The 19,013-nt window shown below is 53.2% G+C and overlaps 1 protein-coding gene and 1 long non-coding RNA gene across 3 annotated transcripts; one reads left to right on the forward strand and one right to left on the reverse strand.

Moving 5' to 3' along the window:
* Positions 1-1,197: 1,197 nt before the first annotated feature.
* On the reverse strand, positions 1,198-13,978 carry IGFBP4 (insulin like growth factor binding protein 4). Its single transcript, XM_026512891.4, has 4 exons — positions 13,147-13,978; positions 5,176-5,333; positions 4,233-4,367; positions 1,198-2,472 (listed from the first exon to the last, which is right to left on the reverse strand). The coding sequence occupies exons 1-4, from the start codon at positions 13,493-13,495 to the stop codon at positions 2,338-2,340; spliced, it is 777 nt and encodes a 258-aa protein (XP_026368676.1). The 5' UTR covers positions 13,496-13,978; the 3' UTR covers positions 1,198-2,337.
* Positions 8,755-17,142, forward strand: LOC123001791 (uncharacterized). Of its 2 annotated transcripts, XR_008961230.1 has the most exons (5): positions 8,755-12,253; positions 12,466-12,573; positions 13,964-15,486; positions 15,586-15,689; positions 16,990-17,142. It is a non-coding gene; the product is annotated as an uncharacterized LOC123001791 (long non-coding RNA). The 2 variants fall into 2 exon arrangements; XR_007191566.2 differs by having other exon boundaries at positions 13,964-17,142.
* Positions 17,143-19,013: the final 1,871 nt, after the last annotated feature.

The following is a 19,013-nucleotide window of genomic DNA, read 5'->3' on the forward strand; positions in this document are numbered from 1 at the left end:
GAGGCCCACGAGAGGAAAAGGACCTCCTAGTACCCACGGCCAACAGTACCAGGGTAGAGCATTGAGAAGGGGGGCTGGAGAAAAAAGGGGAATTTAAAGAGATGCTTTAGGGAAAGAGATACTCTCTCTACATTTATTTGGTTTAAGGACCTACAACTCGTCAGCCTGCGCCTACCTCCTACCCCAACATGCCTTGGCTTCAGCCCAAGCGGTAGGGGGCTCCATGAAGGGGGGTCAGGGGGCCAAGGCCACTTTATTCTTTAATCTCCTACTGCTGGCAGGGGCTTGTGGTGCCTCAGGGAGACCAGATGGCTGTGGGATGCTGTCACTGAGGCAGAGCTGGAGAGATGCGGGTTGCAGGCCCAGATTTAAGAGGCCAGCTCGTCAGAAGCCAGTGAATTAAAAGGCCTGGGAGCGCCCCTGGTGCTGGGGAGGGGCTAGGAATCCAGAAGACAACCCAACAGGAGGGAACACCCCAGAGTGCAACAGACATGGTGCACTGGGCCTTCAGGCTGCCCGTGACCTCCTGAGAGGGGGCCCTGACCCAGGCAACCAGCATATACACACACACAGACACACACACACAGCACAGAGATGGGGGAGAGGGCAGTGGGAGAGGACCAGAAATCCAGTCATACCACATGCGCACCAATTCTGGGTCTGGCACCAAAAGCCCACAGCCTGCTGAGCTCAGGACAGCAAGATCAAAGATGCCCCTACTCCCAACCTCTCGGAATCGAATCACGACCCAACTACCCCATTAAGGAATCTAGGCAGTCAGAGCTGTGGAATGTATTGGAGTTTACCCCCTTTCCCCAACTTCAGGGAAGTGCCTCCCCACTAAATGAATACATCAAATCCAGAGGCAAATCCAATCTGCCTGATGCCCTAGGAGATACCGCAGCTTCACACACCACATGATCCCAGAAATAGCCCTGGCCCAGCAGGTCTGTCCTTGCTTGCCCTCCTTCGGAAGCCATTATTTGCCCCCCAGGAGTCTGAACACCCACAGCATGACTTTGGGGACAGGGAAACTCCCTAGGGAGGGGCTACAGGGAAGAGGAGGGTGAATTGGTTGACCCTTTGCAGTCTTCTTACCATGTAGGACAGGTCTGGGGACCACACGATGACCCCCCCTTCCCACCCCTGGTGCATCCTTGTCTCTAATTATAAATAAATCAACCAAACACAATTGTCTAGATTTTTTTTCTTTTGTTTTGTTCTGTTTTGTTAAAAAAAAAAAAAAAAAAAGACAAGACATCATGGCCAACTGGTAGGTCCCTAAGTCTCCTTCCATCAAGTCAAGCCAGAAATTCCTGGAGGGCAGGGAGATATAAGGAGCCAAAGCCACAGGCAGTGAGCCACTGGAAGGATGGAGTCATTCTGGCGACTTTGTGACTGTGACTGCAAACACGGGAGGAAGCAGGACGCCAGGCAAGTCCTTCACCCCCCAGCATGTGTGTCCTCTGTTCCATCAGGCACAGGCAGTCCCATTGTGCATTCTTTCCTCCCACCCTGACTATTCAGAGATGGGCCCCACCTCCTCAGCCCTCTGTCTTGCCTGACTTCTTCCGACCTTCTTCCCTCCCTCACAGCAGGGTCTGGGCAGCCAGGCAACCCAGCAGGTGGCACACCAGACCAAAAGGTGAGCTTGTCTCTATAGGTCCTTCCCCTTGGAGGGGACTGGGGAAGAGAAGAAGGGGAGCCTGGCAGGCTTGAGCTTTCAGAGTGGGTCTGGGACTCCTGACCACTGAATCATCTACCACCCCACACTTTCCCTACAGCCTCTGTCCTCTGACTAAAGTGAGGGGAAGGACAATGGTACAAGGTACAAAAGTCAACGTACATGTCTACTTTCCTTCTCTGATTCTGGAAATGGGATTTCTCTTCCCCCACAAGCTTGTGCTCAGCTAATAGGAAGTGACCCCACATGCCCAAATCAGACAAAGTCAGAATAAGAGCACCCAGGACTAAAAAACTAGAGCTGGCATGTAGTTTGTTGTCAATAAATGTTTTTAGATGGCTGGATGAATGAAGGAAGGAAGGAAGGAATGAATCCAGGATCAATTTGGAGACATACCAGGGCTCCCCATTGCAACTCTCAGACCTCTCGGACTATCTAAGCCCAAAGACACCCCTAGGCTTTGGCTCACCCCAAGGGCACACCCATGCACACACACACACACACACACACACACACACACACACACACACAGAAAGGGAAACTTCTGGGCCAGAGGCAGAGCCAGGACTCAGACCCAGGTTCCAGGTCAGCTCTGTAGCCTCTAGGGGATAGGGGTGGCAGGGGGCACGGAGCCCCCTGCCTCCTGTCAGGCCTCACTCGCGGAAGCTGTCAGCCAACTGGTGGCAGTCCAGCTCCCCTTTTGGCTCCAGGCCCCCCGGAAGCTTCACTCCCGTCTTCCGGTCCACACACCAGCACTTGCCGCGCTGCCCATCTAAGGCCGGGTGACACTGCCAAGACAAGGGTATGAGAGGTCAGTTCCCAGGCAGCCTGCCCCAATCCCAGCCCAGCCCAAGTCAGACAGTTGATCCAAGATGGCCTCTGAGCGCAGAGGCTCTTTCATGAGCACGGACCCTCTGAGCTCATGGAGTAGAGAGATCTTCGGCCAAGAAGCGAAGGTTGTCTCAGAGGTCAACACTGGTCTAGGGATAAAGGGCTCAAGTGTCAGAAGTTTCAGTGGGATAAAAATTGGGGGAAGAAAACACACAGAACTGTACAGCACAAAGAGTGAACCCTAATGTAAACCATGGACCAATATCAGTCCCTCAATTTGTGGTAGCGTATGTACCTCACTAAAGCAAGACGTTAATGGGAAACTGGGGGTGAGGGAGTAGATGGGAACCCTGTACTTTCTGCTCAGTTTTTCTGTAAACGTAAAACTGCTCTAGAAAATATTAATATTAATGTAAATATATTTATATTAATATAAATATTAACTTTTTTTAATGAGGGAAAAAAGTTTTTAAAAATTAGACAAGGATGGGACACCTGGGTGGCTCAGTCAGCTGAGCATCCAACGCTTGGTTTTGGCTCAGGTCATGATCTCAGGGTTTTGAGATGGAGCCCCGAGCAGGGAGCCTGCTTGAGATTCTCTCTCTCTCCCTGTCTCTCTGCCCCTCCCCCTGTGCTTGCTCGCACTCTCTCTCTCTCTCTCAAATAAATAAATAAAATCTTCTAAAAAATGGGACAAGGATAAAATTGGTGTTGGGATAAAGCTTGTGAGTAGGTTTGGTACCAGTTTGAGGGGCCCTTTCCGGTCCTGCACTCATTGCACACCACCCCATAACCTCCTCATGCCATCCTGGGATTTGCAGACCCGGCAGCAGCCCTTCTCCTCCGACCTAGGCCTCTATTGGCTGAGTAGCAGCCCACTTTGTGGATCTCCCTGTAGAACATGGAGTGGGAGAATGCATGTGTCTATGCCCACAAAGAGCTGGAGAAAGACCCAGGCCAGGACTCCCCAGGCCACACCCAGCACAAGGCTCTGCCCAGATACGTCACCCTTCCGAGTAAGCGCCCCTCTCCTGGGTCAGAGATGGGGCTGAGGCAGGCCCACCTTGCTGAACATCCTTGCCTCTTGAGGGCTCATCAGAGGGACCCATGTTCCAAGGGCATGAGGGAGTATGGAGGTCCCCGCATTCATGTTTTCTCTCCTGCCCCCCTCCATTCTCTGCTTCCATCCAAAGCTCCCATTCCCAGCTGTTAGATCTGGCTTCACCTCCATCCTGACTGTACCCCAGGTGGTTTGGTTACTCAGCTTAGGGGAAGGGGCAGGCTGAGTTTCCTCCTTAACCCTTCATGACTGAGCCCCTCCATCCCCAAATGAAACCTAAGACAGTCTATGGCGAAAGAGAACTACTCATAGAACGGAGTGCAGATGGGGAATGAGAGAGTGCTGGGAGGTAGAGGTTGGCAGGGGTGCTAAATGGTGAATCCAGAGGTGATGGAAAGAGCCCTGGATGGAGAGGCAGGACAGCTGGTCTGCCATTAACTCACTCCGGGACTTTGGGCCTCAGTTTCCTCATCTCCAAAATGAGTGTGGTGGGCAAAATAAGCTGAGGCTTTAAGGCTGGGGGAGGGTCCAAGGGGTTAGGTTTGGGTGGGGAGGTCTCCCCCTTCCCGAGATCTCCTTCCCGAACCATCTTGTAGAGAGACCAAGAACGCCCCACGAGCTGAGGCCAGGACGGAGCCAGCAGGGATGAAGACCCACCTGCTTCGGGTGGAAGTTGCCATTGCGGTCGCAGTTGGGAATGGGGATGATGTAGAGGTCCTCGTGGGTGCGGCTCTGTGAGGCGGCCAGCCGCTCCAGGGCCCGGTGCAGCTCGCTCTGGCAGGAGCCCTGCGGCTGGAGGAAGGGAGAGTGAAACTGCTTAGCAGAAGGAAGAGAAATAGGAAGACCAAGGCCGGGGCGGGGGGGGGGGGGGGGGGGTGGGGGTTGGTGAGATCAGGACTGAAGGCCCAGAAAGGAGGCTCAAGGCCCAGAGGCTGGGCAGGGCCCACTGGGTTCAGGGGACCCTGGTGGACAGAGCAGAAGGACACTGAAGAGAGGATCCTGAGCCAAAAGAGGTTCTAAAAAGGAAGGGTGTGAATGGAAGGGACTTTGTGGGGAAGGGGTTGTGGAAACCTATGGAGGTGGCTGGGAAGGGACGGATTTCTAAGCAGGAGGGATAGCTGATGTCATACAATGTCATACACATGTCCTACATATGTCATACAATTAACAACTTGGTAGGACCCAGGCACAGATCCATCAGAAAGGACATTAGCCAGACCCTGGGGCACGGTCTCCAGGCCCCCTACTGTGGCTAGTGTTAACCCCTTAGTTACTGAAAAAGTCTGCATGGAGAATCCAAGAGAAGAGCTAAGAAACACCAGGAGGCTTGGGCGACCACTATTTACAAACCAGCACAGAAGTAGTTCAGTACTTCACAACTGCTTCGACTGCATCAATATACACATAACTGATGGAGAGGAAAGGAGGTTCAAGGAAAGGAATGAGGATTCTCTCGGTCCTGATGACGCATACTAGGTGCCTCTTGCACACAACAGGCATCCAGCGACCGTTTGCCGAATGAACATCGTCCAGATCTAGTGGTGGTGCCAGTGGTGTGTGTGCCTGCGCACATGAGTATTTGTAGGTCAGAGGTCCTCACCACGGGCCGAGCTTCCTCCCGGGGCACCCCGATGACCTTCATCTTGCCCCCGCTGCTGCTGCGGTCTCGAATTTTGGCGAAGTGCTTCTGCAGGCACCTGCGGTCGTGGGCGCTGCAGGGACTGAAGCTGTTGTTGGGGTGCTCACCCTCATCCTTGTCTGCAGTCAGGCCGAGATGGGGAAAGGTCAGCACCAGGAAAGGACAGGGCAGCACACCAACCCAGCCTCCCACCTTGCTTTCTTCTTGGAGATTCTCCAGCCTGGCTCTGGGAAAGCATGGGGAACCTTGGGGGGGGGGGGGGGGATGAAAGCAACACCCTTGTCTCCTGCCCACTCTCCTGGGATTCCCGCAGGAGAATATTCCTCTTAAAGTCCTTGACTTGTCCCTCACCCCACCCAGTCCAGCCCTCAGATGAGTCACCAGCTGCAGCTGCGCAGACAGCAGGAGGGTCCCCTGGGCCCTGCAGGGAGGTCTAAGGCAGGCAGGGGCCTCCCCACCAGATCTCACACCCTCCTCCATTCAACTCCTCCTACTATCCCCCATTCCGTCTGCTCTCTCTTCCTGTCTCCTTTCCTGCTCTTTTCAGCATCTGGCTGAGCCAACCAGGGGATCCTCAGATCTGTTGGCTCTGCTACCCCTCTTCCCCATGGCCAAAATCAGAATGTCCATGAGGGATAAGAAATCTGGCCCAAAAGGCTCTCCCCATTGGCTGAACAGGAGAGAAGAAGCGGGAGTGGGTGTGTATGCCTACATGTGAAAATGTGGGTGTGTGTGTGTGTGCGTGTGTGTGACACTGTGTGGCTGCAGGACCAAAAACACCCTCACACCTCCTTTCAGTTCCCCGACCCCAACATCTCCCATCCTTGGACTTTAGACTCCATCCAAAGTCTATTGCCCAGAGCCAGGGCACTGGGGATGCGGAGATGGGGGTGGTGAGGCTGGACCTGCACCCTCTCCCTGGGATCTCCTGAAGACTCTATCAAGAATGACCCGATCCAGAAGTCCCAGAATTGTAACCACTACTCCAACCTCCAGGCAGCCAAAACCAGAATACAGGGCTGAGCTGGAGAAAGAGGTTGCAGGACCTCTCTGCAGATCGGAGTCACCTCTAAAATGCTTGGGCTTGGCAGCTCGCTGCCGGCCTGAATGCAAAGCCTCTGCCAGCATTCCAGATGTTGGCAGCCAGACAAAAGGTCACATCTGGTTTGCGTCAGGATTTTTTTCCTGAGGAGTTAGCAGCTTCCTCCATGCGTGGCAGCAGTCCCGGAGCTGCCTCCGGGTCAAATGGTATTTTTCCGTCTAGCCAAAGTCAGTTGGGGGGTTAGTTCTCTTTTTATTCTCCTAGTTCTGGCAGTGTGGGGGGAAGCAAGTAGATACAGGGAAATCAGGCAAGGAGGAATCTAGACTTTCAGAAAGTCTTTGTCAAGATTCCATACCAAAGGTTATTTATAAAATTGAGTCACCAAGGATGGGAAGGTTTTGTCATGGGTGGAGGGCTGGTTTAGAAAGAAGAATCAAAGGTAAGGAATAAATGGAGCAGATAGGGGAGCCTGGGTGGCTCAGTCGTTAAGCATCTGCCTTCGCCTCAGGTCATGATCCCAGGGTCCTGGGATCGAGCCCCTGCATCAGGCTCCCCGCTCAGCGGGAAGCCTGCTTCTCCCTCTCCCTCTGCTTGTGTCCCCTCTCTCACTGTGTCTCTTTCTCTGTCAAATAAATAAAATCTTGGGGGGTGGGAGAATGGGATAGACCGGTGATGGGTAGTAAGGAGGGCACGTATTGCATGGTGCACTGGGTGTTATACACAACTAATGAATCATCGAGCCTTACATCGGAAACCGGGGATGTACTGTATGGTGACTAACATAATATAATAAAAAATCATTTTAAAAAATAAATAAATAAATAAATAAAATCTTTAAATAAATAAATAAATAAATAAATAAATATAAACAAATAAATAAATGGAGCAGATAGAAATAATCTATCTTTCTGCGTATTTAACATCCAAAAGCATAGTCTGGAGGGAACTCCAGTCTCAGAGAAAACATCAAGTTCTTAAGCCGACCAAGGAGAATCCACTATAGCAAGACCTCCCAGTGATGTAGGCAGCAAAAGATGTGGGTAAATTTCAGAAGACCGGGATTGGCAAGGGGGCCGTAAGAAGATGGACCCCAAACCCTAGGTCAGAACCAGAGAAAAGATCTGGGATCCAGGCTCTTCCCTGAAGACCCTCCCAAGGAACCTTTCTGGCCAAAAGGCCCAGATTGGCCAGTGATCCTTGCCCCTGCATCCACCTTGTACAAAAGCATAAGACTTCTGGAAGGGGTCACAGTGTTTCAGGGGTGTAGGCTGGAAGTGGATAATGGAGAGGAAGAGGAAATGGAAGACCTAAAAGAATTAGAGCCAAATCTTGAAAGAACAGAGGCTGAGCTGAGACATGAACAAAAGTGCCACCATTTTACCCGGAAAAGGCTGGAAAGGATCAAAAGGACTCATTTGCCACAGCCCATGATGCTAATTCGAAGGGCACCCCTAGAACCTGGGAAAGATTTTGGTCTTTCCTTTGAGTTTGCTTTCTTTTCACGGCCATAAAGGGAATCACTACTTTGCACGGTGATGCTTGTTCCTCTTGGTAAGCAGGCAGAATGTTCTCAGGTTTGAGAAGTAAGCAAGAGTTTTATAACAAATGGAGGTAGAGAGCCTCCCATCCTGGACGTGTAGGGCATCGGGATGGTAAAGGTCTCAAGAACCTAGAGAGATCTGGAGTAGAAATGTAACTGCAACTAGGCTTCCCAACATTGAGTTTCTGTGAATTGAAGTTCACAGATGACTAACACTTGGGGGCTTATTAATGGATATATATGAACTATTGATCCCTTAACTTAGGAGGCATGATTAAGGAGGACAACTGTTTGGGGTGTCTGGGTGGCTCAGTTGGTTAAGCAATTGAGCATCTGGCTCTTGGTTTTGGCTTAGGTCGTGATCTTGGGGTTTTGAGATCAAGCCCCAAGTAGGGGTAGGGCTCTGCGCTCAGCACATAGTCTGCTTGGGTTTTCTCTCTCTCTCTCTCCTTCTGCCCCTCTACCTGATTGTGCTTGCTCGCTCTCTCTCTCTCTCTCTCACTCTCTCTAGTAAATAAATAAAATCTTAAAAAAAAAAAAAAAAGAGAGAGAGAGAGAGAGAGAGGACAACTGGATCTGCTCACTGACCTGGAGCGCAAAGGCCATAGGGCAAGGCTGGAAGCATAGCTTATGCTCTTGTGGGGGTAAGGCCCCATGTCACACTAAGGGGATTACCTACGGAAAGCTAAGCAGTCAGTGTGCCTGGCCTCCCCCTCCTTGGTTTCCCCACTTTTGTGTTGTTGCTAGGCAAGCTTCCTTTTTTATTTTTTGAAGAACTGAAGAATCCTACAAGCCTCCAAAACACACATACTTGAGCCCAGATACTCATCAGTGCCATACTGGGACCCTTCTTGTCCTCGGCCAGACTGCTTCACCCCAGCAGAGGGGCACCCCACAGAGGAGAGCAATCCTTCATTAACGCCAAGCATGCCAACTTCCAGCTGCTCTGCCATTCTCCAGATCTGGTCCCGGCCTGTCCCTACCTCATGCCTAAGCTTAGAGAAGAATGCACCAGATAGGGAGAGTAGCTGCTCACCTACTCTCATGGGGACACAGGTACACGGAGTATATCTATATCTATGTACACAGACACAGAACAGGCCAGGACTCAAGAACTACAAACATATACAAACAATCACGTGTCCAGGCACGCACTGGTCCACACATGCACGTCCATGTGCACTCGGACAGTGTGACCCTGCCCTGGGCAGAGACACAGACCCGGGGCAGGGCACTCCGCCTGCACCAGGGCTTGTTGACTTTCCATTTAATCTGTAACTTTTCCTCGCCCAGCCTTGCTTAACAGGCAGACTGAGGATCCACCCCAGGCTCCACCCCTAGACCCTGGGTTTGGGAGGGTGAGGGTCATAGCCTTGGGCCTCTGAAAAATGTTAACCTTCCCCTCTCCAAAGCTAGCTAAATACTCGCTACTTCCCTGCTTACTCAGGAATTCCATCCACCTGGTACTGCTCACCCAGGTGAGGCCCTCTGGAAAGACCCTAATCCCTGTGGGTCCCCCCAGAGTCGGACCTAGCCCCCTGAAAGATCTGACTTTCTGATCTCCGAAAGGCTTATTTAGGGGATGGGACCTCCAAGGAAGGCCGGGTCATCTCCTCCAGGCCCTGCTTGGAGCTAGGCCAACAACGCGGAACCACAGCACAAACCTTGGTCTTTGCTCTAGCCACCGAGGGTAAGGCGCCCAGAGAGAGACAAGACTTCACGGCTTTCGCACCATTGGCTGAAAAGTTCATGGTCAAAGCTGGAGGATTTCCTCTTTCTGGCAGCCTGATTTCAACCCCATGAGTCCCTCCTCAACTCTAGCCCCGGTCCCCTTCAAGACACCCAGGGTGAGGCTGTGAGGTGGGTGGGCCCAGCCAGACAGACACAGAGTTACAGCTCACTCCCCCTCCCTGCAAGAAAGGCCCTTTCTTTCTTCCTCTGGACTCTGTCTAGAGAAACCAAGATCACCCAGCCCTTTCTTCGAGGTCTGGCTCACGGGGCATCCTCCTCACCGCTGTGCCACGCTGCCCACCTCAGACTGGAGGAAAGCTGGCCTGTCCTTCCCATGTTCACAGCAGCAAAAAGCACCAAGTTCCTCCCTACCCCTCTCAATTCCTCCGAATGTCCCCCTACTTTGCTCAGTTGCCCTACTGTCCCTCAAAGTCCCAGCATCAGAGGAGGATTTAAGCTTCAACCGAAATCTTCTCAGCTTCTTCTCAGTCACCATCCTCATCATGGCTCTAACCGATGGGGCTTTTACTCCATGCCAGACACCCCAAGCCTGTGAGGCAGGTCCCGTTGTCATCTCATTTTACAGATGAGGAAATGTAGTAGGCTGGGTGGAGGGGAAGGAGGACAGACTTATCCCTGCAGCTCCTATGTCTTTAAATGGAAAGACTCCTGATACCCGAGGCACCAATAATTCTGGCTTTGCCAATACTAAAGAAAAAATGTTAAGCAGCCATCCTCCTCCCCCTACCTCCCCCAAGGCACAGAATTTCTGGGAAGGCCCTGTTCCCATGACATGACTGGATTCCCAGTACTGAAGTAAGGGGGACAATATTTGCTGCGTTGACTAAAAATTAACCCAGTCTGTCTGTTCCCTAACCCTGTCCCAGAGAGACCCAAGAGCACAGTTTAGGAGCGCCCCAGTCCAAACACTGATCTTCCCGCTGTCCACTCCCCCAGATTCCATGAGTCAAGGGTCAGTCCACTGATGCAGCATTGTGGACTTCTGACGCACACATCCCACCCCACCCCCACCTCTGGGGGCCTGAGCAGTGTTAATCCACAACCTTTTCTGGCTCAGAAAGCTGGGACAGGAGGGCTATGGGGAGGTTAGGGGACAGACGCTTAAGATGGAAGGAGGAAATCCGTTCCTGGGGCAAAGAGTAGGCAGCTAGACATAGCAGGCCAAGGGAAGGGGCATGCCAAGTAGTTGTCCTCCCCCAGTCACCTGCTGAAGCTTAGCTCCAAGACGAAAAGGCAGAAAGAGGAGCCTGATACCCTCTGCCAAACTATCCACAAGGCAAGAGGGTCCAAGCCTTGGGACCTAGGAGGGACAGTGGCCTATTGACAGTGAAAGGCTAGAGAGAATAGTGGGGATAAGGCCTGAGCTCTGGCCATCTTGTCTCACCAGCGACCCTGCAGGGCTGTCGCACAACTCTAGGGGGCACCTTTCACATGGCGCAGGGGATGCTTCTGTGGTGACTAGGAGGTGAGAAGGCACAGACACAGCTTGCCTAGTAGGTACCTAGTTTCCCAGGGTTCTCCAGGCTAGCCCTTTCCCTCTCCAGATCTTTGCATACCCTGCATGGGTAGAGGACAGGCAAGGAGGGATGGGGTGGACGTTAGAGACCTGGACCCCCTAATCCTAAGGGGACATAAAGGCCAATTTGCATGATGTCCACAGGACAATCACAAACTTCATACCATTTCCCCCAAAGCCCCTAGGGGATTAGATTTTCCTCCACTACAGGATGGGGTGCTCCTACCCAGTCAGGGAGGGAGGGGTGCTCAAGACCCTCTGAGGGCTCTTCTGCCCCGAGTTCAAGTCAGTGAGAGAGGAGAAGGCTAGCACCCATTCTAATCTGGTGCCAGATACATACCCACTGGCCAGTGGTGGATGGAGATATGAAGGGAAAGAGGTCCCCAAGGGCTCAGCCCTCACTCCCAAGCTGGTCTGGTACCAATACCCCTCCTCTCCCACTGGCACCGACCTCCATGCCCCAGGATCAGTGCCTTACTCCCTCAGGAACCCCGCCTCCCCCGTTTCCCAGATGTGCCGGGTGCCAGGCTGGCATTTGTCCTAGAATGTTTTCTGCTGACCCATCTCTCACTGCCTAGGGACAGGAAGGGCAGAGAGGCCTGAGGCCCAGACCCCTGGGGTCCACCTCCTTCCTGTTTTCCCTGCATCCTGCTTTCCTCCGCTAACAAGCGGCAGAGGATTGAGGAAGTGGAACGGTCTGGGACCCAGGGCAGGAAGCTTGGGGCCAGAGTCCCAGCATCCGGACTGCAACAATGGAAGCTTCAAGCACCAGGAAAAGAGACAGACACAGACAGAGGCACGGGGAGAGCAAAACAGAGTCAGAGAGGGAACAAGAAACAGAGGCAGAGATACAGAAAAGCAGACAGAGAGAGAGATTCCAAAAGTAACAGAGAAAGACAGGAACAAAGAGAAAGAGAAACAGAGACATGGAGAGAAAGAGCAACAGAAAGGGGCTGAGGAGAACGAGAGAGAAGCAGGACAGCAAAAACAGAAAGGAAACAAGATAGAGAAAGAGAAACTGATAACAGGGAGAAGACATTGAGGAAGAGAGAACACAGGAATGTTGGTGGTGAAACTAGAGATTGAGAGACTCAGCAGGAAATAACAAAAGAGTAAGAAAGAACGAAAGACTGAGAACGATTATAAGAAGAAACTGAGAGGCTCACTGAGAAATGGAAAAAGAGAAAGTGTAAGAATGAGTTTAGGGCAAAGGGCCTTCTAAACCTCTCCCTCTCCCTCTTCCTCTCTCCCCCTCTTTCTCTCCCACCTCCCCCTCTCCCTCTCTCTCCCTCTCCCTCTCCTTCCCTCTCTCTCTCCTTTCTCTACTCCCTATCCCACACCCGTTAGGTTTCTACAGCTCTGGGCTGGGAGCCAAGACTTACTTCTCTTCTGCCACCTCAGATGACACCTGCCGGGAGAGAGGAGCGGGTGCCTGTATACCAGAGCAGGATGGGGTGCTCAGGCCTGGCAGAGAGACCTCTGTCTTCCCAATACCTCTCAAACAGCAAGGTGAGCTGCCCAGGGGCTTTGGGGGTGAGGGGCAACTCTGAGGCCCCTCACCCCCAAAGCCCCTTTAATTTGCATGTCCCACTCCACCCCACCACAATGTCAAAAGGCCAAGCCCTGGCTTCTTAGACCCCTGGGGATTCACACGTGGCCAGGATGAGGGAAGTTCCAGGATCAGGAAGGGAAAGCCACCACGACCACCATCCCCATCCTCTAGCTATCTGGCCCTAGGCCGCTCACTTGCAGGCTGCTGGCTGGACCAGGTCAGCTTATGTTCCACTCTTGCACCAGCAACCAGGACTACCATTGAGACCTCTCTTCCCAAATAGGCACCCTTGGGAGGTTTGAGATGGTGGGCTGGGACAGTCCTCCTTGCTGGTGGCAACAGGCTGCTAGGGACTCAACAGCAGTTTCCTTGGGTGAGCCTGTCCCATGCCAGTCCAGCCCTGCCAGGTACCTGCCTCCTCCTTAACTCGCAGGAGATTTTCAAGGGCTTTCCAGGCCAGCCTGAGTGGGGAAGGGGCTTGTACGAGGGGAGAACACCGGGTAGGGCATGCAAGGACAGGGGCACCTTACCAGAGGGCTGCAGGCTTTCCTGGATGGCCTCGATCTCCGCCAGCTCCATGCACACGCCTTGCCCGTGCATCAGCGTGTGCAGGGGCTTCTCCACCCCCCGGGGCGGGTAGCAGCGCAGGCCGGAGCCGCAGCGAGGGGTATACACCCCACAGGGCATCCCCTTGCCCAGGGCGCAAGTGGCGCAACAGCCGCAGCCCGGCTCCCGCACCAGCTCCTCGCAGCCCACGGGGGGGCGGCAGCGCGCCAGCTTCTCCTCGGAGCAGGGCGGGCAGTGGATGGCTTCGTCGCCCAGGCTCGGCCCGGGCCCGGCGGCCAGCAGCAGCGCGGCCACGAGGCAGAGGGGCAGCATGACCGAGCTAAGACGGGGCGCGGGCGCGGGGCGCGGAAGGGGAGAACGCGCGCGCAGACTGGCAGCAGGGACACACGGCGACAGAGCGCCCGGAGCGCCTGGAGGACCCGACCCGGAGGGCGCGGGGAGACGGGGCGGCCCCGCGGGCGGACAGGGACGGAGCCAGGGAAGTTAGCAAGCGGGCTGGAGGGGAGCGAGCCTGGCCGCCGAGGCGCTGCGCCGCATCCTCGGCCCGGCCCAGGCGGCGGGCGGCGGGGGGCAGGGGGCTGAGCGGCTGCCCGGGACCGGCTCCCCCGGACTTTATACCGGCCCCTGGCCACACCCCCAGCGCCTTCCCAGAGGTGGGGGAGCGGGGGCGCCGGGGGGAGAGGCGGCCGTTAGGGGGAGGGGGCGCTGTCCTGAGTCGCCGCCGCCGCTGCCGCCGCCGCCGCCGCCGCTACAACATCTGAAAGTCCTTTTCTGCGGCAGAAGGAAGCGGAGCAGTTTGGAAGCCGTGGCAGGCGCCGAGAGCGCCTCTGAACCGGAGCCTGGGAAGGGAGAGAAAGAAAAGGAGACGCCAAGGGTCTGCTCTTCGGCCCCCTCCCCCAACCTTGGAGGATTCCTCCCCTACCCCGCCAAGGCGGCTGCAGCCCCACCCCCCACCCCCGAAGAACGCGACCTCCTAGCCCGGACTCCGGGCTCCGCGGATTCAGTCTCCCGGGCCAGAGTCCTTTCCACCCCACCCTAGTGCTTCCAGTCCCAACCACTGGAGACCAAGTCGGGTGAAGTGGGGAAAGGGAAGTAAGCACCCAACGAGGGACCCAGAAGGGCCTCATGGCCCTACGAAGTTAGTAGGCTCTCTTCCCACTCGCCCTTCCAAGTACCCTCTCCCCCTCCCTGCGCGCGCGCGCCCTATCTCGCCAGGGCTCATCTGGGTCCTGGTCCACTCTGCCTTCCTGAGAACTGAATCCACCGAACTCCTGGAGAAGGAGGTGCCCAGCCTCTTCTTCCTGCCTGGATGTTTGCTTCTACTGCCCGACTCCCTCCCCAGAGGAGGATTGGCTAGGGAGATTGCCACTCGCAGTGTGCAAATTGTGCATCGCACAACTCCAGGGGGCACCATTTCTCTTGTGGTCATTGTAGGTTTCTGTAGCTGTTATGACAGTTTTCCAGCAGATGGCAGCCAAGCATTTCGAGGTAGGGGTGCCTTTTCCTAATTCAGCCAGCGTTGCTATTTGGGCTAGTGCTTGGGGCTAGCTAGGCCCTCTGTGAGATCCTGTTGGTGCCTGTTTCCCCCACCCTTGCCTCAGTCCTGGGATCCGGAGGGACCCTAGATTAACATTTGAGCGGAGACCCGTCTCCTAGGTTCTCTCTCTGGTGCCCCAGGTACTCACCCATCCTCCCCCACAAAGGCTTCTGCTGTCCTGGAGCTGGTTTCAGGGTAAGAGTGCCTGTCAGGGCGCAATCAGTGACCCACTGTGGATTTTTTTATTTTATTTTATTTTATTTTATTTTATTTTATTTTATTTTATTTTATTTTATTTTATTTATTTTGGCTTGGCTTGGCTTGGCTTAGCCTAGAAAGCAGCAAGGCAGCCAAGCCAGAGTGCAGATCAGAGACCGTTTTCCTGCTTCCTGCTTCCTCTCCCAGGGCAGCAGTCTCACAGCAATTAGGCCCTCTCCTACTTTCTCCAAGTGTAGACTGTCCAGGTGATAGGAGGAAGAGAGGGGCTGGAAGCTGAACTTGTAGGGACAGAACCAAAAAGTTGCAAACTGACGGCACCTACTGGCAATCATCAAGACTGCAGAAGGTCTGGAGAGTTCTGGTGGGGCTCAGATGCTGGGATTCTCTTCCTCACGTGCCTGAGGGAAGCCCAGCCTGTCCCTCATTCAGGATACTTCCCCCAGCCATATCCCCCTCCATCATCTTGAACCCAGTTCTGCCACCACCTTACTGTATAAAGATGGATACCACTCCTTGGAGATTGAATGTCCCTAACGATAAAATAGCGGTAGGTCATTTCCACCTATCCTGACTCTTAAAGCTCTTATGAGAGTAAAATGGGACCAGAAAGGATGGTTCTGATACCAATGCCAGACTTGCCCCATAGACAGCAAACCTGGGAGAGCTAAAGGTGCTGGAACATGGAGGAAGGAGTGCAGGAGAGGCTGGGCTGAAAGCAAAGAAGTACCTGGAGGTGAAGCATGAGTGCAGGTGAGTGTGGGAAATCCAGAAAGGCCTCCAGGTGAGACAGGTGCCCAGACTTCTACCCCAGCATCCCCCATCCATCTGCTGGTGCCCCCCCCCCCAATATCACTGTCTGGGCTAGTTCCAAGGAAGGAGGAAAATAGACATAAGTAGGCCATCCCCAAGCACCTCCCCATCATTCATGCAACACATATTTACTGGACGCTGATTATTTGCAGGCTTTGTGCCACATACTGAGGACACAGAGATGGCCAAGATCACTCTGTCCTCAAGGAGCTCACTGCCTAGTAGAGGGGAGACAGGCGTATAAATAAAAGGAGCCTAAGAATTGTGCAGGTGCCCTGGGAGACATCCATATGGGGTACCACAGGGACCCAGATGCACAAGCGGTCAGTTCTACATCCAAGGCATGGAAAGACTTCATGGAGAAGGTGACTTGTGAGCCAACCATCTTCCAATGTAGAGGAAAAAGCACAGATATTAGCATCAGGCTGACCTGGATTCCAATCCCAGCTTTGCCACTAGACTCACTGGGGAAACTGAAACAAGTTACTCTGAGCTTCACTGCCCTTACCTGGAAAATGGGGCTTGGTGATAAGAAAGAAAGAAGGGCGAGGAGGGGAGAGAGAAAAAGAGTGGCTTGTGCAAATTGCCCAGCCTACAATGGGCACATAGTGTTTGCTCCTTCCTATCCCACCCTGCTGGAAACTGTAATTCTCCCCCGGTGGCAGGACTTGTGTTCCCCCCAGCAGACTGGAGGCTCTCAGAGGACTGGGTTTAGTGTCCCCCCCACCCCCCCAGGCTTGCTGGTGTTCAGGAGAGACTACCTAAAGGGTGCAGGATTTGGAGTCAGAGGACCTGACTTCAAGTTACAGCACAGCCGCTTAAGACCTGTGTGACCTTGGATACCCACCTAATGTCTTGAAGGGTCATTTCATCCTCTATTTTAAAAAGAAAAAAAAAAAAAAAAACCACCAAAATTCTGAATTCAGTTCTCCAGTGGTTTTTGCATGCTCTTGAAACAAAGATACAACTAAAAAAAATTAACCCTAAAAACATAATAAAAACAAAAAAATAAAAAAAAGAAAGAGCAAGAGAGAGATAGTTGGGCTTAGCCCACAGGATGATTGCAAGAGAAAATGAGATGATGGATAAGAAAGGGTTCTGGAACCCAAGAAATAGGGTACACATGCTGCTCATTGGTTTTCTCCACCTGACTGTTGCCTCCTTGAGGACTGAGAGCACCTCCTGGAGCCCCCAGAGGCAGAAACGTGGCCCTCCTTCCCTGTCATCTTTTCCAACCCAGGACTCTACCAGAAAAGGAACCTCTGTGGGGCACCAGCCTGGCTCATCTGGAAGAGCATGTGATTCTTGATCTCGGGGTTGTGAGTTCCAGCCCCACACTGGATTATTGAAAAATAAAATAAATTAAAAAAAAAAAGAAAAGAAAAAAGAAAAAGAACCTCTGCCTCCCTCTCACATCCTTGTCTGTCCCTAAGCTTCCTGGGCACCCAGGGTGCCAGGAAGGTGCTCCTGACAGAGAAAGGAGAAAAATCCCCACTCCCTGCCCACTTCTGCCAGCCCACAACCTTGTTGGCTTGTTGCTTAGAGTCTAATTCGCTCCCTTGTTGGTTCAGTTTCAAACCTCTACTAGGGTTCAGGTTGGGCTTCTTAGAGAATTGACAGTCCTGCCCTCAGAGAACCCCCAGTCTCATGGGCTTGCCCTACAGAGTAGACAAGGGTATATAATAATGCAGTCAACACGTGCTGAGCGCGGGCCATGTGCTGGACGTGGTTCTAAGTGCTTCACCCGTGCCCTTCACTGCGATCTCATGAAGTAGGGGCTATCATTATCCCCTTTAAGATAGGAAAACTAAGGCACAGAAAGGTATGTAACTTACTCACTTAAGTCACGCAACAAGTAAGGAGAACAGGGGTCCGAACCCAGGCAGTATGGCTCCAGAGTTTATATGATAAACTTTTATGTTTTACAGTGTTCCAAAATAGCTGTCAGAAGTATTCTAAACACATGCCAAGGGCAAAAGACTATGGTACAGAGTGCAAGGTGGCTGTAGGGGGACAGAGTGGAGGAGGCAGTGGCATGGAAATAGGCCTCAGGCCTCCCCATAACTTTGGCTTCCCAGCCCCTCCTTGGCTGCCCTGGACTTCCCACTGTGCCCACACTGAGTAGGGGGCTCAACTCCCCTCCATGTCTGCTGATGTCCAGACCCCAGGGAGGGCATTCTCCACAGTCACTCCAGGTGTGGGCTGAGCAGTGGCACAACAGTACAGCTGCCTCAATGGCACCAGGGCCCCGTACTTGGAGAGAACAGATCAAGAGAGCTAGGATCTCCACAGAGAACCCACGGTGCAGAGGGAAGTCTGGTTCAGAGGCTAGAGCCTGGGTCCTTCCCTCAGGACATGTGGCTCCAGAAATAAACACCCAGACAGAGGATGCAGAGGGGAGAGGAGAGCCCATCTGCGGTTGAACTGGCCGGGATTCAGTTTTATATCTCTAGTCCGACCAGCTCCGCTACTTGTCAGCTTTTGGCCACTTCCCCTTTCTCAGCTTCAGTTTTTCATCTGTAAAATAGGGGAGGGGAACTCATCGAATTGTGAAGCCCCTTCCAGCTTCGGCAGTCTAGGAATCTAGAACCTCTGGAGTCTTTTTGCACGGTCTTAGGCCCTATGCCAGCATGGCTCCCAACACTGCAGAGTTTGCACTATTTCCAAGCCAACTGGCACCCGTGGAATCATTTTCTCATTAGCCAAAACCTGTGTAGGAAACAAGCCAAGTGAATGATGTTGGGTCCTTTGAGAGCTCTGTCACTGCCCGGAAAGGTGATGAAGTTCACTCAAGGGCACACAGCTAGTAATTAATAGAGCCAAGACTTAAGCCAAATATATTTACTACGTGCTACAGACTTAGTGCCCTGCGCCATGCTGCTTCTGCTGCCAGAGCATTGCCAGTGAGCCATGGACTAAGGGCTCAAGGAAGGTGGGAGTGGGAGAAGGAGGTCCAACCTGGGAGAATCTATGCAGATGACGCTTGCAAAAGTACAGACACAGAGGGGACTCTGGGAGGAGAATGACAGATGTTAGAAAGGGGGAATTATTTGCCCTGCCTCTCCCGACAGCTGTTGAGTCAAAGTGCAGGGTATCTGCTTGCCAGGGTGCCTCTTGGCCTGACAGGTCAGAAGCCCAGAATCAGAGTAGACCCTGTGTCCTTCTCCCACATTCTCTGGAGGGTCTCTAGGCCCTGTCTCTTACTCCCCCAACCCTGGGGAACAGAGTGTTACCTACCTCTTAGAAAACTCCAAAGAGACTCTA

Source organism: Ursus arctos, unplaced genomic scaffold (genome assembly GCF_023065955.2).
Source record: "Ursus arctos isolate Adak ecotype North America unplaced genomic scaffold, UrsArc2.0 scaffold_24, whole genome shotgun sequence".
NCBI classification, from domain to species: domain Eukaryota; kingdom Metazoa; phylum Chordata; class Mammalia; order Carnivora; family Ursidae; genus Ursus; species Ursus arctos.